The sequence below is a fragment of the Scomber japonicus genome, chromosome 2, assembly GCF_027409825.1.
Source record: "Scomber japonicus isolate fScoJap1 chromosome 2, fScoJap1.pri, whole genome shotgun sequence".
Classification (NCBI taxonomy): Eukaryota; Metazoa; Chordata; class Actinopteri; order Scombriformes; family Scombridae; genus Scomber; species Scomber japonicus.
In genome coordinates, this window is record NC_070579.1 from 30,597,887 (window position 1) to 30,620,473 (window position 22,587).

At 41.5% G+C, this 22,587-nt stretch overlaps 1 protein-coding gene across 1 annotated transcript; it reads right to left on the minus strand.

The window, feature by feature from the left end:
* Positions 1 to 1,550: 1,550 nt before the first annotated feature.
* Positions 1,551 to 22,203, minus strand: ccdc85al (coiled-coil domain containing 85A, like). Its single transcript, XM_053333136.1, has 4 exons — positions 21,687 to 22,203; positions 19,264 to 20,347; positions 4,109 to 4,166; positions 1,551 to 2,434 (listed from the first exon to the last, which is right to left on the minus strand). The coding sequence occupies exons 1-4, from the start codon at positions 21,930 to 21,932 to the stop codon at positions 2,416 to 2,418; spliced, it is 1,407 nt and encodes a 468-aa protein (XP_053189111.1). The 5' UTR covers positions 21,933 to 22,203; the 3' UTR covers positions 1,551 to 2,415.
* Between the last annotated feature and the right edge of the window lie 384 nt (positions 22,204 to 22,587).

The window sequence follows — 22,587 nt, forward strand, 5'->3', positions numbered from 1 at the left end:
GGTTTAACAGGAAATTCTCCCCAGTTTGACCTCGTTGTCTCCCATCTGACAGGATGAGATGGGGCAACGTGACGTATCACATATAACATGTGGTAGTAAGCGTGTGTTTTTGCAGGTGCTTGATACATTTAGCTCAACAGAATTTTATATTTTCATCATACACTTATCAAAATTTGCTTATGTTTTTACCACAAGTATTCAAACAGCTGAAAAACTTATACTTGGATGTTTTTCTTATCTCTATGATAAATGTGATAATAGATGCTCCTCAAGACACACTGCTGCTATATGTGATTTATACATCGGTCAGTCAAACGTTAGAACCACTGACAGGCAAAGTGAATCACATTGATTATCTTGTTAAAATGGCACCTGTCAAAGCCGGTGGGATAAATACCACAGCGAGTGAACAGTCAGCTCTTGAAGTTGATAGAGCAACTTTGACAAAGGCCAAACTGTGATGGCTTGATGACTGGGTCAGAGCATCTCGAAAACTGCAGGTCTTGTCGGAACTTCCCTGTATGCAGTAGTCAGTACCCACCAACAGTGGCCCAAGGAAGGACAACTGATGAACCGGTGACAGGGTCATTGGTGCCCAAGGATAATGGGCACCCAAGGATCATTGATGCACGAGGGAAGCAAGGCTGGTCAATCCCTAACAGGTGTCAGAATACACAGTACATTGCAGCTTGCTGTGTATGGGCTGTGTAGTCACAGACTCGCCACAGTGCCCATGCTGATCACTGCCCACTGATGAAATCATCTACAATGGACATGTGAACATCAAAACTGAACTATGGACCAATGCACAAAGCTGGCCTGGCCTGATGAATCACGTTTTCTTTTACATCCACTGGGAGTGTGTGTATCATTTGATTAAAGTTGTTTGATTGATTGATTGATTTATCTGGAGAAGAGACAGCACTAGGATGGACTGGACTGGAGGCAGTGTGAAACAAGGCAAGATCTCAATCGGATCGGAAAAGACTGGAAAAACAAGTCCGAATTATGAAGGCCCCACCTCAAAACTTACAGTACTTGGTGATGATGATCGGCTGCTAATGTTAGTGTCGGATAATAGAGGACACCTTCTGAGGTCTTTTGGAGACCATGTATCGATGGATCAGAGTTGTTTTGGTGGCACGAGAGGGACCTGCACAATATTAGGGTAGGTTGTTTTGATGTTATGGCTGATCACTGTAGGTTTTTCCAAAAAACATAATCTGCCTCCCAACATGTCCAATGTGACCTTCAACTATACATTCACCTCATTTCATTTCAACACATTGAAAAAAAACGAACAAATGATTCACTTTTACATAAAGAAGTCTGTTTATTATTTGATATATATATTTATATATATCATATGCATCTTCATATAATAGTTCTAATACCAGTAAGTCAAAAATAATAATCATATTATATTTATATAGATTGATATATAGAAAACTAATCCAATAATCTACTTTTTACTTGGACTTTACTTCCTTGTAAAAAACAACATGGAGAAACGTATAATCTTCCCTCCAGCTTCAATATAGGCGCTTTGAGGGAGTAAAGAAGATAATACAAAAAAGAAAATTACACCTGAACATTGCATCTTATAGAACTAGAACATCTGTCAGCAGCTAGTAATGTTGACCATCTTGGTTTAAGACACAGGAAGAGTTTTTTTTTTTCTCTGCTAGAACATCTTTGACAAGTATGTTTTTTGTTTTCTTTTTAACTTTAGTTGAAATGGCTGAAAGAGGACGGCAAGTAATGTGATCAGCTGGATTGGAGTCTGGAGACTGAGAGACAGAACATTAGATTACACCAGTCTCATTACACACTTTGATGATGGATATCAGAAGATGAAGGAGAAGAGGGGGAGACAGGAAAAAACAGGGACCATCAAAAACAGAGAGGCAAGATGAGTGAAATGAGAGAGAGGAAAAGGGAAGAGTGTGGGAAAAATAATTAACGTTTAGAAAGTTTCATTTATGTGCTTCTCCACCAATGATTTACATTTGTAAACAGAGGGTAGCGACAGAAACAGTGCAGAGTCCTCTCAATCTCCTCCAATCCTCTCTCCCTTTCTCTGGGTGCTCTCCGGGAGGTAGCCGTGTCACAGTTGGCAGGGAGAGATTTCCACTCTAATCCACTTAGCTGCGGCAGTCTTCACGAGTTTTACCAACTGTACTAAAAGCATCCCCAAAACTCCCCTCCCCTCAAAACTCTGGATATGTAGAAATAAAAACATGGAGGCAGACTGTTTCAGGGCTGTGGACATGGATGAGGCCATGGACAGACCATCTGGAGCCATGAAGGGTGGCGCCCAGGGGCCCTCGTGTCTATTGACGCCAGAGACGCAGGAGGGCTGTACCGCTGCGACCCCCCACACCCCTTTGAGGAGCCTGGCTGGCCAAGTTAGGGTCAAGAGGAGGCATCAAAACTGTACAGGAAAGGAAAAAAGAAGAAGAAATGTTGTATTACATGGGAGGTGGGGGTATTCCTTGACTGATTTTTACAAACAGGAAAGAATCTTGCAATTCAGGGACACTAAGGTTATCATTTATGATTCATGTTATTAATCAAGGGAGGAATTTTTTAATAACTTTACATGTCGTCAGAAGGCAAGTTACTCAGTTGCTACAAACTTCATTTCCCAAGGTGCTCCTTGTTTTGACAAACTTTGTCACTGTTTTTTCATTACAGCAAATCGGCAAATTCATGATTAAAATGAGAATTTCAAGAGGAATGTCATAAGATCTATTAAATTAACCTGTAAGTCTCAGGTTTACTTGTTCAGGCAAAATTAAGTTGGGATTTCATTTGGGATTTCATGATGATAAATACTCTGTGATTAGCAATACAAAGAGATATGAATCCACCCTAATTCTACTATTTCACGGCACACAGTCTGACTTGAAAAGCACAGGTGTTACTATTTAAGTAAAACCATGGCAGTGTGCTGGTGTGACAGTGAGTCAGCATGCACCTGAATCTCAAGCAGCTAAATGGAATTCAGCCATCATTAACTTTATTTTTTTCACCTGCTTTTTCTACTGTGAAAAAGACTGTGTTCTCTTTCTAGATTTATCCATCACTAATAAATCTACTAGTTACAACTTGCCATGTCATCTCATAGATAGACAAATAGAGTTTGAGGGAGTAAGATGTTCATCACCGCAGGCTATTGTGTTGCTTATCAGTGACAGATCCTTTTGTTCCCACCTGTGTCTGTCTCCACTACAGCAGAGAGCCGTGGGACCTGACTTCAGTCTGCATTGTTAAGTACATCGTTGTTGCTTCTCTCTGAGCTCACAAATCATCTGCTGACATGAAGTGCACTTTCTTCTCCTCCTCACCTGAGTCATTGATATTTGTGTATGAGGTAAGTGGGCTGAAAATGCAAAGGCATCGAAGGATTGATGGAAAAGGAGGAGGAAGATGTCACGACATATTGGAGAACGTCAATGAGAATGTGTGTGAATCACGCCCGTGAGTATATGTTGCGTGGGTGCTTTCTGTGACAGGAGGGGCTGAGTATCCTCTAGGGGAAGGTACATCTTCTCTTGCCATCATTAAATATTAACTCAGCAATCTCGCCCTCCCGCTGGGGCCTGATTGAAGATCTAGGATATAGTACACAGGGACAGGATAGGGTCACCTCTAACACTGTAGTCCCTCTGTAAACCCACTGTGATTACACCTGGGCCAGACCATGCATGCAAACACATTACTCATCTGGAGCACTGGACTAACTCAGAGAACGACCCTGCAATGACACAGGATCACAATACACAATACAAGTCAGAGATATTTTGTTGATTATGTAATGATGAACTAGAGGACAGAGTGAAAATACTTCCCACATTCCTGAATTCCTAAATATCATTATTCACTGTCAATACCTTCCAACCTAACGACTAAATGCAAATGGAGAGTCCAGCTGAAGGAAGTACATTGTATAGTCAAATAGAATAATTGGAGCTAATTACAGGATTATGAGCCCTTGTGGAAAGAATAGACAATGACCTTCAGTGGTTGTTCTTCTTCTTTCAAAGACTCTAATTAACACAAAAGAAGTTCATAAAAAAGAAACAAGGTAGAGAGAGGTTCTTACCTGTCCCATATCTTGACATTTCTACAGTTGTTGGTGCAGCAGCCGGCTGATATCAAAGCTGTGACAAAGAGAAAGAGAGAAAGAAGACGAGGGAAGAAGGAAGGAAGGAAGGAAGGAAGGAAGAGGGGGGGGGAGGCAGAGAGGGTTTAAAATATGTTTTGACTTGAGTACAGCTCCTCATTAATCTAATGATTTAGAGCTGACGTCTGTCTGTTTAGAGTGCCAAAACAAGTAAAAGTGGCTCATAAATAAAACATGGTGATGGAGTACTACCAGTTTTTTATCAGAGAAATATATGTAAGGGAAGAACTTGGAATATGTTTGTTACTGTGCCTGGAAAAACTGACTGAACCATATTCAAAGGACTGGTTTGACATTTTGGGATATACGCCGAGAGTTAGATGTGAAGATCAATACTACTTTCATGTGTGTACGTTAAGGTGCTAGAGCTGTGAGGGGATTAGCTTAATGCATTTTTTAACGTTAGCATAAAGATTGGAAGCAGCTTGGCTCTGTCCACCATTCAAAAATCTGCCTACCAACACCTCTAAAGCTCACTAATTAACACATCATAACTCATTTCTTTATTCTGTACCCAAGCTGAATTGTTAAAATGATGAGGGAATTATGTGTAACATTTGTCTTGACAAACAACAGTTATACTGTCCAATGATTGCCTGAAAACCTTCCAGTTTCAGAAAGTCATTGCTCTCTGCAGTTACAACAACACAAAGGACTTTTTTTCTTTTTTTTTTTTTACATTTCTTTGTAACAAAAGAGATACAACATGTATGTTAATGAGCTGTAAGTGCTTGAATGAAGCTAGGATATTTTCTCATGCTTCCAGTTAATGCTAAGCTAAGCTAACCACCTTTTGCCTCCAGCTCCATACTTGATGGTATCAACATTTTCTATGCGTAACTCTCTAGCTAATTCAAGTTCCCAAAATGTCAAACTATTTATTTTAATGTATCTTTAATCTTTTTCTTCTTCTATGAACTCAAAATACTGTGTGATAAAAATAACTTCATAGATTGGATGAGTTTTCAGACTCCATTGAAAGATGCATATAAAAGGCACCTCCGGTCCACGGCCACCACTTTGTGCTGCGTTGTATAGAACGGCATTTACAACTTTTCCACATTCCCCCATTGTCTGTTTCAATCTCGGCCCTAATGGTGCAAGTGACAGCGAGCAGAAAGGCAGCAACCTTCACAGGATAGCTAAATGTGAATCTGCTGAGGCGCAAACACATGCACGCACAGGCAGACTGATTTATGGAGACCTTTACCCTGTAAAGAGTACATCAAATCTAAGGCTGAACAAATTAAGTGAAACAATGTCAGCAGACAAAGGCAGGCAGTGAGAAATTAGGGATTTTTTGTGGTCAGTGTAGTTCACTGTAAAGGTTCAGTCATGCACTCTCACACCCAGCCTGACAAGTGTCAGACATCACACTGTTCAACTCAACTCTACTGCTCTGGAAACACAAGCAAAGCTCTTGACATCCTTGACTAAAGATTCCTTCTATGCTTTATTTCTGCTTCTCAGGAGGAAAGTTGCTGTCAAATAAAATAGTTTTAATCTAACTGATTTGAAGTAAAGAAAAAATATCTGCCCTCGTACTTTACTCTGTGTCCAGTTTTGGTTACAACTTTTTGGGTTTGAGGAAGAAGTGGAAGAAGGCCTGGTAACACTTGCTATGAAGCCCATGTTTATAATACATTACAAACATACTTATAATGTGAACAATCTTCTTATAGCACTGTGTAATTATAGTTATATACCTTCAGACATATTCATAATGCTTTATAACAGCAATCACAACACATTATGAAGCATTTTATGATGACATAAAATACAGAGGACGGAGGACCTCCATGGAGGCAACCGTCTCCCACTGAGCTTCGGTTCTGGACTCCCCACTGTCCATTAATTCCTGATAATGGACACCTCATCAAGCATGATCCCGTACCTACCTCAGGAATTTCATTATTTCACTTAACGTACCCAATGACCACTTTGAATAAATTATAATCACATTATAATTCATTATAAGAGTGATTATAATTAATTATAAATTATTATAATGTATTACAACTATGACAATTATAATACACTAAGATCCTTGCAAAATAAATATATGAAATATAATGATACAGTACTTGACCTTGTAAGTAATTATAAAATGCTTTATATTGTGTTATGATAATTCAATTATGAATATGTATAGTTCTTATAAGTATAATTATATGGTATACGCAGATTATAACACACTATAAGTAAGTTTATAATGCATTAGGTTTTATAGAAAGTGTTACCAAATGCTTAAGCAGTCCAAGCTTTAAAAAAATGCTATCCCTCTTTACCTCCTTTGCCCTTCAAAACAATTCTTTTATCCTTGCTCCCCTGCTTGATCTCTCTCTCTCTCTTTCTCTTTCTCTCTCTCGCCCTCTTTCTTTCTTTCTCCTTCCTCCAATGGTTTCTCCCCATGAGTCTTCCCCATAATCATGTTTTCAGCACATTTCCTCTCCTTGGCACGCTAACATCTCACATTAAAGATTCATAGTGCTCTTGTGACCGCAGAGTTCTGCGAAAGATTCCAGTAGCCACTACGTTCCCTGCCCCTCCCCTCACTCTGTTTATCTTCGCGGGGGAGAGGGGGGCTGGGTGAGGCAAGGCTGCACATAGAGGTATGAAAACTCCTTTAAAGAGTCGGGAGAGATGCAGCGATGGACTGGAGGGTATTTTCATTTGGAGGTCAGGGTGTGTGGAATGGGATTGATTTCATGGCTAAAGCAAAGCTCATAGAGTAGTTAGAGACTAAATACATGATCATATGCATCTCACTTCCTCCTAACACATGAGCACAAACAAACACAAAGAGGGTCTGCAGGAAGTGTAGCTGATAGCTATTTAGATGGTACATTTGAAAGCATAACTTTGCCTGAACCTGCTCTGATGGATCGATACAAACAGAATAGTCTAGTAATGATATCCCTGCAGTTTTTGAATGATGCCAGAAAGTGTTTATCAATTCTGGCATTTGAGAATGGGATTATCCTTATATATAAAAAACAGCCCTACATTTATGTTATATTAACACAAAAATTAGGTCAAGTATCTATAATACAATGTGATTCGTTCCAGATGTGTTCCAGATGAATTTTCATAACAAACACAGGTTCAACGCCCCTCTGTTCCTAAGCTCAAAAAATATTTGAATAATTCGTTGAGGTAAAGTGTAACATTCAAGGTCAGCAGAGGGTTAGTGGAAATTTGTTAGATGTGCGTCACTTCAAAGGAGAAGAATACTGACCCAACTGTCTTTAAACCATGTCTGCAGCTTCAGAAACTTGTAGTGGGAACATAATTATTGCTGTCTTCATATCTTAGTACCAAAAATCTGATGTATAGTTACATTTTTGTGGCGGTGCACTGCACATTAGCTCCTTAGTTAACACACCACCATACGTTTAGCCTATCACACTAACACAAACTACACCCTTGATGGGCTGCTACAATGCGCAAGGCCAAGGTCATGTGACCAACAGGAATATCTGAGCAACGCAAATGAAAATCTGCAAGCATGTTGTCAACAAACTAGTATCCTACAATGTTATCTAACAGACAAAACTGACTGTGTAGGTTTCATTTTTAAAATGTTACAATGGGCACATTACAGCCAGGACTGATACTTGTTAATTTTACTGTTGATCTGTATCCTCTTCACTGTCTGATATTTCTCTAGACAAACAGTCTGAACTGCTGGAAGTCTTCTGCTGGGCGATAGACCCATAGGCTATATTTTAAAAATTTCTAATGAATCCAAAATTATGTTGCAGGAATAATCTTTTATTGATTTACACTGAATTTACATTTAAAATGTTTTACATTGTATTTGTGCATCAGTTTTTGAATGTAGTCTTGGATTGATGCCAGAGGTTTAAAACATGAATTTATTGTTGGTTATATAACCTGCAAAATTAACATTAGGTCTGCCTACATAATACGATTAGTTCCAGATGTATTCCAGATGAATTTTCATAATAAACACATGTCTGTGAGGCCTTGTCATCACCCTGCTGTATGAAGGTTGGCGCCCTCTGTTCCTGAGCTCATTATCTTGTCTGGGACGTCCAGATCAGTTTCAAACATGATTGATATTTTTGTCTCATTACATTTTTGTTTGTGTCAGTCTGGCTAACAGTATGCTCTTTACATCTTCATATGTACAACTGTGGCACTTACAGTTAAACAAGAATCACATAAAGACAACTCAAAGTGCACAGTTAGAAAATATGACAGAAAAAGAAAGACTCTGCAAACAATACAACTTCTTGTTCTATTGGTTCTCTTGGTTCTATGGACCCTCAACTACTCAAGCACAAGAGCAATTAGCTTAAATTGATTTGCTGTCCCAAGGTCGGCAGTCACACACACACACAGGTCACAAGATTACAAACTCTCGTCTTGTGATGGAGCAGTCCGATTAACACACACCAACCACGTGCCAAAAACCCAGAGAATCCATTTAAAGTGAACTTGAGCAATGTCTAATGAGACTTGCTCTTTCTGAATTCAAACCAGCGTTGGTGACCTCTTCAAGGGCAGTTATAAAGTGAGAAAAACATACAGCACACTTGGATGGTGTTTGTTGATGTAGTTATGGGCAGGGCGTCAAAACCAAAATTGGATTTAACGGGATGTGAGAGATGTGTAGAGGGAAGGGGCTTTGGTGTGGGTCAGAGCAAGAGTATATAGATAATGTGATTACTCCAGAATAATGTGGGGATTAAGCTCCCTTAAATTCCACCTCTGTACAGCTGAGCTCAAGAGAAAGCCTCCAAATTTCCCCACAAATAGATCTGTGAGATTGGCTTGGGAGATGCTGCTCCCATATTGAATAAATCACTGCTCCGTCTGGGGGAACCCTTTTCCCTCTGCAGCAAGACACCATTTATTAACACTATATAGCTCATAATGTTAGATATCATACAAGAAACTTAAGACAGTTAAAAAAAAAGAAAAAGTTTTTAAGTTTTAACAAAATTAGAACTGTTTTGCTGGATGAAAATATTGTAAATCCGGGTAATAAAAAGAATTAATGTTCTTGCGCCAGTCTTATGAATGACTGCAGTGTAGGAGTATTATTTGTCAAAATGGGTAATCAAGTTGTTATTGATGTCTGAATCAACTCAGTAAACACATAAACCTGTTCTCCTCAGGGCTGTTCATCTCTCAATCCTCTTTGTTCTGTCTACCCCCTTTTCTCTCTCTCTTCCTCTCTCTCTCTCTCTATTTCTCTCTCTTTCTTTTTCTCTCTCTCTCTCTCTCTCTCTCTCTCTCTCTCTCTCTCTCTCTCTCTCTCTCTCTCTCTCTCTCTCTCTCTCTCTCTCTCTCTCTCTCTCCCTCTCTCAACTTACGGGATCAATGCGAGGTAATTTCACATGGCTATTCCCTCAGATCTCCTGAAATCTGCCACATAAATTATTCAGGCTGGTTGGGCAGGAATGCCTGTGGAGGAGTGCATGGTAGATCAGTGACCTTCCATTTAGCTGGCCCTCAGTCAGACAATCAGAAACACAGACAGTCAGTCAGTCAGTTAGTGAAGTTGTCTGACAGCAGAGCTACTTGGCTTAATGTCCCTCAGGTAGGCAGCTGCAGTCAGTGCTGCAGCTAGAGCAGGAGGGTAAGTTCTGAATGCATAATGCCAAGGTTATTTGTGTCCGTAACACATATACCATGTGGAAACAATATGCCGGATATTTATGAAGTCCGAGTTTGGACTGTGGCTTGCACACAAAGAGCCTCTCTTGTGAGGCCAGACTTTCAAGTTGATTCCTCTTGAGGTCTGGAGAGTTTCATCTCCATCTTTTGTCATTTCTGCTGAACTAGACTGTGGCACCAACAAGCTGAGTGGCCATATGCACAAGCTGTCTGTCAGTGATGGAGAAATTCTGTCTTCTTCACACCAATAAAATCACAATCACTAGAAACATGTTTGTACCAAAGTATTTTCCACAGGCTCATTAACAAAATGGCTGCCTGAGGATTTTAGAAGATTTTGCTATTAAATTCTTATTTTGTAATTCTTTACATTTTTTTTTTTAATTTTATTTTCTTTAGACTGTTTAAAGTTACATAACATAACGCAGTTCATCATTTCGAATTGAGCATTTTACTTACGTCAGTTGTACATTAAGTATATACCATGCACACAGTCAATGCTACAATAAGAGATGTTGCAAAGTTGCATACAGACTTCAAATGCAGCCCATAGAGTGTGCACAGTATGTTTTCATCCAGGTAATTTCTTTACAGCAGGAAGTGGCTTTTTTGGCTTCACGCTCCATTGAGCAACTTTCATAGGAATGACCGGGGCCCCGCCTCCAACGCTGTATCCAGTTCTCTTTATGCATCCATGTTTAATCTCCCCATTGTCACATTATACAGAGTTTAAAAACATAGCGATATAAGAGCAAAAAATGGCATGCTGCTGTAATTAATGCTAAGTGTCTTCTGACTACTGTGTAAGCATTGTAATGAGATGTGTGATGGCAGCAGGTACGAACGGCAAATAACTTCAAGCTCTGATGTCTGCAGCGCGTCTCACTGTGAGGCTGAAGTAGACTGTGGAGAGATGAGAGCATGAAACTCACTGGAGTAGAGCTGGATAATTGGAGCCCTGTAGGCTGATAGAGCCTACAAGCGCTATGTGTGTGTGTGTGTGTCTGTGTGTGTGCCTGCTGTCCTTTTGCTTTTCATAACAAGGAGTGCATATGTATGTCACATTTTAAATATTCTAACAAATTCTTATGTTAATGTAAAATATTTGTATTGTATTGCGTGTCTCAAAAATTAAACACCTCTGTGAGATTCATATTAAAAAAAAGGGGCTCAAGAGAGGAGGAAAAAAACTGATTACTGTCAGAAAGATTTACAGAGGTAAGAGCTGTCAAATCACCAGCCCTTGACTTCTTCTGTTGCTTTCGTCCTCCGTCAAGTTGTATTGGTCTGGTATGCATTCTGCTTTGACTCTCAAAGGTAAATTAAATATTCAAGCAGACATTTGCCAGATAAACTGCTGTTGTCCTATTTTAACATGTCACCACCCATCACTCCCCAGTGCTAATGAATAATAAAACAGGCCGGACGCAGCGTGTAGGAGATAATGTGTGTGTGTGTGTGTGTCTGTGTATGTCTGTGTGTGTCTGTGTGTGTGTGTGAGTCACATGGGGAGGGGATGACATACAGTGTTGGCAGTTTTATCAGCTGAGAATGATGTTAGATTTAAGGCATCCCATAATTCTTTGCTTCTTCATCTAGCACCAAGGGTACGCTTTTAATGACTTCTGCCTTCTCAACACCCAGAAGCATTACTGACCCACGTGCTGAGACTGAAACTTGTTTGCACTTTCTCAGACTACTTTGTCTCTCCTCTCCCTAATGAAAACAACAGTACTAGTGTTGTGTTAAAAAGTATTTTGTATTTAGACAGAAATTATGCAAGGGATCACATCAGATATACAAAAACACTACTGAGGCAATTGGCTTTAGAATAATGCAATGATGTATTGAATTTGGTACTGTTAAGTCTGAAGGATGAGCTAACATTAATGCAGAAATACACCTTGATGGTTACATCTAGGTGTGAACAGGAATTTACCATCTATTTCACACATCTCACAGCTCTCCTCACAGTGAAAATACAATTTTAGCATTCTATTACACAGGGTTGAACGATGGAATCACTTGAATACAACTAGAAATCTGAGATATATCACGATTTACCTTGAATTCATATTCTTGAATAAGACAGAGTAGAGAAACTGACTGCAAAATTCCCCAAATTACAAGTTCTACCTGCAGCTGAAGCTCTCACAAAGCCAGAATAAATAGGTAATTAAATGAACCTTTTGCTGTAACAGTAAAGGAAATGAGCCAGTCAGTCTGGAGCAGCGGGGGGTAATGAAATTGATTTCAATATCTCCAAGAGGAAATCTCACAGACCAAAAGACACTGTTGAAAGAAAACTAGTAAGATATAATGAGATAAATATAATGATAGCGGTGCCAATCATTTCACGTTGGTAAGATCAGTCCATCTGCTGTAATAGGAGCTGCACACATACTGTGTTGTCATTCTCAACAGGAAAAACATTACATCAAATGCACATAATGCACAATATGGGCAGGAGATACATTTATGCTCCAGGAAGTGGATAACTACATCCTGTGTGTTGTGAGAGGAGGGATACTAATGTTGTCAGCTGCAGCGGTTTTGACATGTTATGATATGATATGATATCTTACTTTCTCATCACTTTAATTGATGGTGGGAAGGTAAAAGCTATCACACTGATGGCAGCAGCAAAGGAGCTCATTATTACTACTCAACCAGTGATACAACTGAACAGCAAACAGGCACTGAAGACAGTTAGATAGTTGACCAATAAAACAAGACTATGTTGTATTTGAAAGAAGAAATAACACATTCTTCATCTTAAAATTTAAAAGTTCAAGTATAAAATAAGTATAAAATGCACCATTGCTCAGTTCAACAGAGCCAAGGGTTTTGCAAGTTGCACATCACTTGGTCTGGTATGATCAGTAGATTTTAGTGACTTATCTTCAAGCCATTCCACATATGAATACATAACATTGCTGTCTCCATCTGTTATAGTAACAGCTTTTGCCAAGATAGGTGTCTGTTACATTGTGTTTGTTATACCTTTGGTAAGACATGACAGCACCTGCATACTTTACATGATGCACTTAGCTACATCTGTCCAGCTGCACTCTCCTCCTGCACTCCCACCTGCTCATCTGATACCCTCATGCCACCAGCTCTCCCCATGACACACAGCTACGCCTGAAGTAAATGTAACATAGCTAAAAGTGGTTACTGCTGGTGACTTTGGGACTGAGAGAGGTTCCCCCAGGCTCAGTCTTGCCCTCGTACATGGCAGCCACTCAACTTCCAGTTAATTACCTGGCCTAGCCAGCTAATTTCCTCTCAGCTCACTGGGCTGTTCCCCATTGGCACAATAGAGACTGTTCTCCATTCCACTGGGTTTGCGTGTCTACCGGATGACTGGGGCTACTGTGGAACATTTGTCGCATACCTCTGGGGTTTGGGCTGGAGTGACGCTAGTACACGCCAAGCATCCACCTTCATAACTCACACAGCTACTTAGCAGCTGGCAGGGAGGAAATGTTTGGGTGTGCCCGACAACGGTTAACTGCTAATCGTGTTCATCGATTCTGAATGAGTGATCTGTTTTAACTTCTCCAGCCCGGCATCCTCATAATATTGGAAATGTTCTTAGCAATATCTGCAGTACATAACCATTCTCCTTGTCTCACCTTGAATATAATTTAGCTTGCCAAAAAGAAATCTTAGTTCTCTTGTTGGAGACATTTTACACTTCATTTCCTGTTGACATTACTGTTGTCAGGAGTTTATATTTGGCTTGAATTGCCGGAATAAGAGCATTGTTTGCATACTACACAGCAAGTAGGCACTATACTGTATGTCTGTGTGCTCCATCCAGGAGGAGCGAGCTTAGAAATGATGAAGCTGACGGCGGCTTGATTAAAATTGACAATGATAGGCACCAGAGGTAGATAAACAAAATGCCTAATCATGCACTCTTTGGCTGCTCTAATGGCCTATAGGCAAGGTGTTTGGGATAATTGGTCTCAGGTGTGATTACAAATTCAAATGCCATGATAGCATTTAAAAAGTAACATTTTCCCTTTGCGGAGCTCCGATAAAGACTTCCACCTTGAGTATTGCACGTCTCTGATGCCCTTAACTGCAACTAACTCTGGAGTTTTTAACCTGCTCTGATTATTCTACTGTTTAGATGATGACACATTGAACAGGTAATACTGAATTATTTGCAGGAAACTGTATTAACATGGGTTTTAAATAGAAGCTTAGGTGATAAAAACACAGGATTATGTGCCTGTACAAGTAAGTCTACACAACATCATGCCACTTTTGGAAGTTCAGAGAGTAATGAAAGCTAAAGCTGCAATAGTAGCAGTGCAGATGAGGCTGTCTGGTAATAATACTAATCCATTTGAGTTACAGCAGCCTAATGCTCCCCCAAATCCTTTCACGCCAAGCAGCTGTGACAAACATTTGAGTTTCTTCATGACGCTTATGGGACTTCACAATTTGTCAAGGGGAAGCTTTCCATCCATCGCCTTGGCAGACAAGTCAGGACTGAGTGGAGTCAGAGGAAGAGAAGAATGAGTGAGGAAGACAGAGGGAGGGAGAGAAGGAGGGGGGGAGAAAACAGCCAGTAATCCACTCAAATACTTCCTCAACCCTCATCTTCCCTCAGCTCTGCCTGGCAAACAGTACACCCTCCAGCCTCCTCCAGAAAGAGAGCTTTGTAATCAGAGTTTTCTCTCTGTCCGACAGCTGGTTGTTCATACTGGCAGCCAATTAGGATGGAAGGAGACAGAAAGACGGAGAGAGAGAGAGAGAGAGAGAGAGAGAGAGAGAGAGATTGCCTGGTAATCTCAGTGACAGTGGAAGGGGAGAACATTATCCGCGGCCAAAGCTTCAGTGATGATTTCCTGTTGCACTGACAGGAAGCAGCACTTCTAAACAACAGCCAGAGGAGCTGGATAGTCTGAACTGATGCTCTAATTATAAAGATTAATAGAATCAATGAGACAGCGGGAAGATTCTTGCTAATTCGATCAGATTGTATGTACAAGAATGGAGAAATAAACTGTTGAACCATGCTGCCAGTGTTTGTCAAATCTCATTAAGTGTATGAAATCCAATCAAAATACAACAAATGGAGTTCGATGTGATTATGAAAAAGTTTGGCAGACACTTCTTAATCATTCAGTACACAGCAATGCTAGTGGGTCTATGAGGCTGTACTAAACCAGTAATGTGTAAGATTTAGTGGCAGTGAGGTTGCTGCAACCAACTTAATACCCCCATTTTAACCCTCCCCTTCCAAGTGTTTAGGAGAATCTACAATGGTCGCGAAACTGGCGAAAACACAAAAGGCCCTCTCTGGAACCAGTGTTTGGTTTGTCCGTTCTGCGAGATGCCAATATATTCTACATAGTGCACTTTTAAGTAAAGTGATACTTTGAAGCTAACGTCAGTATGCTAACATGCTCGCATTGACAATATTAACATTCTGATGCTTGTACAATGTTTACAATGGTCACTATCTTAGTTCAGTGAGTTAAGAAGCTAGAATTCTGCACCAAACACAAAGTTGGAGACTGATGGGAATGTCATTTCGAACAGACTAAAGGTCCAGTGTGGAGAATTTAGTGGCATTTAATGGAACTTGGACTTGGCGGATATGATATTCACAAGTATGTGTTGTTTAGAGTATAGTCACCTGAATCTAAGAATTGCTCAATTTTCATTACCTAAGAATGAGCACTTTATTTCTACAAAGAGCGCAGGTCCTCTTCCACAGAGCCCACCATGTTGCACTGCCATGCTTCCTTTAGTAGTAAAGAATGGATAAACCGAACACTGGCTCTAGAGAGGGTGTATGCATTTTTCTCAAGTTTCGTGGCCGCCATACTTTCTGCTACATGCTTGAAAGGGGGCGATGAGGAGGAGGGGTATTCATTTGGCTGCAATCTGCAACTTCACCACTAGATGTCACTAAATCCTACACACTGATGGCAAATGGTGAAGAGTCAGGGGCTGACCAAAGTAATCACATTTAATTCTGAGTATGACATAAATGTATATGCCAAATTTCATGGCAATAATTTCATGGCAAATTTCATGGCAATCACTCCAGTCGTTGTCAAGACATTTAGCTAAAAACCATGTGTGTCAACCAGCTAGTAGTGCTACACATAAAGGATAACCAAAGTCAGTAGATACATCCTCTGAGGACCATTATGTCTTTACAAAATTGTATGACCATCCATCCAACAGTTTTTGAGATATTGGACCAAAGTGGTGAACCAACCAACAGACCAACATAATATTACTACTTTGGCTAAAAATATATTTGTTTCATTGCAGAATTGCTGTCTTATACTGTGTGCGTGAGTGCCATTCATTGGCATCACAAGGGCGGAGGTTCACCCAAACACTTACAGTGCCTTTTTTTCCCCCCAAGCAACCTTTTTTTCTCCTTCCGATCATCTGAGCAGCTTAAGCTAATATGCAGAACTTGTGATTGCTAAAGCAGAAAACATGATTAAGTCTCTCCTCTTTTTGAAAAAGACCCACTGCAGTGCAGCGATCCTACAGGCTTAACAAATAGTCACCCTTCCAGTCTGGGTCAGGAGACTACAGTGTTCATGGATCAGTATCTGTCACAAAGAGGGAATCTATCACATGGAAAGACAGGCATTTTAGATCTGGGTTACCACTGAACTGAAAGGTGCCACTATTTAGTTGAACAGCTCAGTATCACATAATCTTAAAATACTTTACAGGCCTATCATTTTATATGTGAAATGTAATACTTATTGCCACAGGGAACTTGTATCTCTAATTTATGCACTTAGTACTGAGAATTCCTAAATTATCTAAATGCCTTTTTAGTTAAACCACATAGTGATTTTCTTGATCATGAATAGTTTAAACAGTACTTTCAGTCTTTTTGGTGTGATTCTCACAGCTGTAAAAACAAAACAAAAAACAACTGAATATGTGTGATAAGCCACCCAAAAGATGCAACAGTGCATTATATTAAGAGGCTACAGAGGTCAGAGTGTTGTTTTGCTTTCATTTTGGATTTTGTCAGGAATTTAAAAGGCCTGAGCTTCTGTACTATTGAGTGGCACATGAGACTTTCATTTGTCTGAATAAAAACCTACACAGCTACACTGTGGACACTGTAGCGCATCCACCCAAATCACACATTCACAAACACACGCAAGTACATAAAAAATGAAATAATACTGTGCAAAGGGCTTAGAGGATAATCCAAGCAAGTGGAGTGTACTACATCGTCACAGGAATTAAATTCCCTCTCCGTCCAAAAAAGGACATGGCAGTATGGATGGGTCAGTGGATGAAGCACACGAACACGGCCACAAAGCTGCTCTCTTTACTATTCCTATTACGCAGAAGGCTTTCTCCATGTCTATTCTTCTTCGTTACCCTTTCTTTTCTACATTGAGTTAAAGTGTTTTTGTTTGTTTTTTTTGTTTGTTTTTTGTATAGTATATCAGCAACAGAGAGGAAGTATTTTATGTGAAATTATGAAGAAGTTTTCTCTGTATCTGCACCACAAAGCCAAAATCTCCAATTTCCACACAAAATGTTGATTGTATGTCTTGACATAACTAAATAGTGTGTTGTGACACTTGAAGTTAGTGTCCTTGTCAGGTCAGGGGAAGCATAGTGGCCCTATAGGGACATGCTCTTGATAGAGATAAAGAGCCCTTCTGACAGACAACTAGCCATAAGATACCGATGTAACTCCATCCCAACTCACACACACACTTAAATTTGCTCTCGCACACAGGCTTAATGAAGTTTTTATGGACCTGGTTAAAGGCTATTTGGTGCACATGTTTCTCTCCGAGCTAAGTCCAAAACAGTTATGCCACAGTTGGCAAACCACCAGACTCCACGGCAAGTGAGTGCCCCTGTGCACTCACAACATTTTCCAATTAAGGATTTTGTGAGGCATTAATGTGCCATGGCCTTTTGCAGACATCATACGGGTTTCAGGTTACATCAAGATTGAAATCTCTTGCAAAGCTACAGAGTGCACGACTGCCATGACCTAAAATAGAAACAGAGTGATGATCCAAATCAAAGTTGTGTGTGTCTTTATAATAATCCGGTGCAATCCATAGAGATTGCAAAATGGCTAGAGAGGCCGTGTTTACTATAGATTGTAATTTCTCACGCTATGGCATAGTTCCTAAAGGGTTGCTCCAACAATTTAGTATTCTAATGTTATAACATCAGGGGAGTCGCAAGAGACAGATTACAAAAGGAATGGTCATAATCGAAACAGCAGAGGCTGAATATCCTGATTAAAAAAATCTGCAGTATGGGCCAAGCCCCAAATACACGTAATTTCCCATCATGTAAGTATTTTCTCTTCATTAGATCAGAGGTTTTCAAACTGTGAGGCGCATGTGAGGCACTGAATGAGGTAAAAGCAACAGGTGCATGCTGATTTTATGATTGTATATTTACAGCTATTAATATAAAGTGCATGTATCAATTCAAATAATCAATAGGCATAAATAAAAAAAGCACATATTCTCACATAACCATGGACTTCACGTCATGAGAGGTAATTGAAATCCTTCCTGTAAGTGTTGGTTTACTCCAGTCTGTGTAGCTTGTTTCTCTTGTAATTTCAGCCTCATATTGCAAAGTCAGGCAGATATTTCACCTTGAGCAATTTGTCCTTTAGCTTATGCCAACTCCGTGCCACTCAGCACTTTTTTTCCCCGGACCTCTAGAAATCATTATCAGCCACTGTGGGGTATTTAAACAGAAGCCAAGATGGTACTTTGATATTCCTCCTTCTCTCTGACACCCTTAACTCCCACTGATCTAACAGAAATGAGCATGACTGTAGCAAAGATTCAGGGGTCATTCGACGTCTGTTTGTGTGTTTGTGTGCAGGCAGATGCAACATTACACCAGAGGCTGTCATCTGAGCATGCCTCACTAGAGCTGAATCTGTTCGACTTAGATGCAGAACATGTAATATAAATATTTCTGAACTCCTTATTTTCCGTCTCATCCACAGAGCCAACCCACAATCCTCTAAAGGCACCAAAAGAATCAATAATGCTGTATATTTTGCATCAGTCCGAATGAGAGTGAGTATATCTGTTTTCTCATTCAAATAAATGCATTCCAACTGTGCATCAAACAGCAATTCACCCTTTTTAAATGCCTTCCTAGAACTCCCATGTACTATCCTATTCCATCTGTCTTATACAATAAGAAAACAATGATTTGGCATAACATTGATACAGTATTGTATTAAATTGTAGTGTTCAAGTTTGTGTAGCTTCTGTCTATATGAATCTATATTTGTGTCTTTGTGTATAAAAAGTGCTTTGCAGCATCTTGCACTTTGTTTAAGAGAAAGATTGTGTGCATGAGAAGTCCCATCCCATCCACAGGCACAGACATTAATATGCACATGCACATACCATTCATGCCATTGTAGATGCTCCGATGATGTGGTGACAGCTCGTCTCCGGCCGGCCTCCTCTGGCCGTCTCTCACAGGGCTGCCGAACTTCACATTGTCAGGGCTCATACTGTACTGGTGCCTATGAGTTTCAGGGCTGCCCCCCTGGACAACACAGCCCTTTTCATGATGCTCACTGGTCCCTAAATGTGCCTGTCGGGGCTCAGGGCTCCCAGTACTGCTAATGCTGCTCCTGTGGTGCCTCTGATAGAGCTCCCCACTGCCTCCCTGACCCAGGAAGTGCTGCCTCTGTCCCAGGAGGAGATCAGAGCTGTGGTGCTTAGGATGCTGCTCTGGACTGCGTCGGCCCACATTCCTCCCATATTTTTCTGGGCTTAGACCACGCATGACTCGACTGTGGTCAGGCACGGATATGGAGCCGCAGCGGGGTCGGCAGAGCTGGGGCAAGGTGTATGGGTACTCCAGACTTGTACTCCGGTGGCGCCCAGCTGGGTGCTCAGGGCTGGATACCTCCCTGTCTCCTCCTCCCATTCCACTGATGCTGCTACATCTGGGTTTATGCACCAGCTCAGGGCTCCTTTTTTCCCCAGCACTTCCAATTCCAGCTAGTCCTGCAGCCAGATGAGGCTGCTTATGGTGAAGGTGATCGGAGCTGTCAGCGCTCCCAGCGCTGGAGGTGCTGCTCCCGTCCCCCACGTCTCGCATCAGGAGCCCCTGCCCAGGAACCAGCAGCAAACTATTTTGGCTGTCTATGGAGTTGCGGCACCCCCCCATTCCCACACTCCCTCCGCCTCCGCCTCCTCCGCCGCCAACCCCTCCAACTACCACCCCTTTCTCCTCATCCAGGAGGAGACAGAGCTCCTTCAGCTCCAGGTTCTCGCGTATTACCTCCTCCTGTCGAAGCTCCAGCTCCTTGAGTTTCTGGAGATAGAGGGTCACCTCTTTGCGCATGATGCTGGCGCTGTAACGGCCCAGACGCTGCCACTCCCTGGATACACGCTTGCCTTTCTGGCGGTCGTCATCCAGGAAGCAGCACAAGTCCCGCAGCTCACGGTTGTCCTCCTGCAGCTTCTGGTTGATGTCCTGAGAGGGGAAAAAAGAGAAAACAAGAAGGGGACATTAGTAAGATTGAGCATTAGAACCAGGCACTGTGAACATTGTAAATCAGGACAATGCTAGTCAGCGCCAGAAAAAGACAAATGTGCTTTTGAGTTTAAAACAGAACTGTTTTTCTTCTATTAATTGCACTCCAAAGTATACTGCTGCACCCATTGTCCAATTTCAAATAATTTCACTGCTCTTTAACAGTTGATATCAGCCAAACACTGTATGCAATCATAATGAAATGAAATTCTAATCCTCTCTCTCTTTCCCATGAAAGCACTGACTCACTGTGTACCATCCATTATGAAGTACATAATGTAGATTAGAATGCTCTGTAGGAAATAGAGAGGCCACACACAGAAATAAGACATGGTTGGGGCGGTAAAATCACATGCCCCAAACCTTTCAATCCAAACAGCATTTCCTTAAACATACCCTCATCGCCTCCAAAAGAGCCCCCTCTTTGCTCCTCTATCATTGTGTAACGATTTAACTCTCCCCCATGCATCTTCGCTCTCCTGTTCTCGCCCTCTCTTACCCTCCAGCTCTTTCCTCTGTAATTAGGCAGCTTGGATGGGTGGAGAGGTGACGAGTTCTCCAAGAAAGGCAAGTGATCCCCATGTGCTTCATCTGAAGCTATACCTCAGGCTGGTCTCAGCTTTAACTCAAAACATTGTGGACACTGTGGCATATTTCTCTCATTAGTAGTGCAGAAAATGAAGACAGTAGGTGAAGGTTACTGAAGAGGAGAATGCTTTCAAAACAAAATCCCTTATTGTTCTAAAGGCAAAGTGCGCTGCACATGCTGTAGATTTATGAGCAGGAATTTCTCAGAATGTAAGGTGTGTATAACTGGACTGTCAGAGAGTGATCTGGATGCCAGATTTGAGATCTGGGATATAGACACAGCTGTTTTGGGTGGAGACAGAGGGGTCCCCTCCTTAATATTAGGGGAATTACTTTCTATCTCGTTGACATGACATGAACTTCTTACCTCTTACTTAGTTTTATAAGCCGAGTTTTAAAGACAGTTTTGTCACAAGCATAAACATCCCTTCCCTAAATCTGAATTCACCACCTCCCCAGCCAAAGTTTAAAACCTACTCCTGTGCATGCACACTCAGCATATATTTACACACTGTATTATACATTCATATCAGGTCCACATACAGGCCTACACAGTGTCACAATGAACTTCAGTGATAACATCCATTCTCACTCCATGTCTCTAAACAGCAGAGCATCCTTACTCCTATGCGCATTCTCAGGTGCGCTCCAAACCTATGATCTCATCCTTCACCAATGCGCGCCCCCTCACCTTCAGCCCCCTGATCTCGTTCAAGTGCAATTGGAGGCTTCGATTGACCTCCCGGATGAGATTCCCGTGGTCCAGAATCACGCTCATCTTGTCGGCCTCAGACCGCCTCAGCCGGCGCACCAGATCCTCCTTGGTCCACTTGAGCAGTTCCTCGTCCGTCAGACCAGAGATGTCCTCCGCCGGACTTTCAGTCTTCGCTATCGACAGCTGGAGCTGGGGCTGGGGCGGTGGAGTAGCTTTCTCCATTGGCACAGCTCCTCCGGCACCGACAAAGGGCAGAAAATACTCAGAGGCTCGTTGACAACCTCTGCTCGCATCCGCTCCCGGTTGACTTGTGGTAAACGATTACCGTTTTGAAATCAGTCGCATAGTTTGGCCTTTTCTGTTGCTCCCAACACTTCCACTCTCTGCTAGAGCAACAGCTGACGATGCCGGCGGAGTGCGATACAGTGGAGAGGATGCTGTGCCGTCTATCACTGCAACATCCTCACAGCAGAGATGGACTGTGTGCAGCAGCCGACTGACACTGTGAGTTTTCTTATCGGTTTAATATCCAAATTCAGTCCTGAACGCAGAGGAAGTGAGAAAAGCTTCGGCGGGCAGCCGGTGCTCACACCTGCCGCCTGATGGTTCAGCACACTGCGAGAGAGAGGAGAGAGTCCTCTGTGCCGGGCAGAAACACACACACACACACACACACACACACACACACACAAACAGAGAGAGAGAGAGAGAGAGAGAGAGAGAGAGAGAGCTTTCTCCCTCACCCTGTCTCTCCAGCTCTCTCCCTCCTGGGGCTTGTGCATCACCAAAAATAGCGTGGTTGCAGCGCCACCTAGTGCTGACAAGATGAAGTGCTGAGTTCAATTCCCTTGACTTAACTTGCACTATAAGGAAATAC

Excerpts from the sequence above, each read along its gene's own strand:
- ccdc85al (XM_053333136.1), bottom strand. The coding sequence starts at position 21,932 with ATGGAGAAAGCTACTCCACCGCCCCAGCCCCAGCTCCAGCTGTCGATA. Across the intron at positions 20,348-21,686 it reads ACGAGATCAGGGGGCTGAAG|GACATCAACCAGAAGCTGCA; the intron begins GTGAGGGGGCGC and ends TTCCCCTCTCAG. Across the intron at positions 4,167-19,263 it reads CATCTACAATGGCATGAATG|CTTTGATATCAGCCGGCTGC; the intron begins GTATGTGCATGT and ends TCTTTGTCACAG.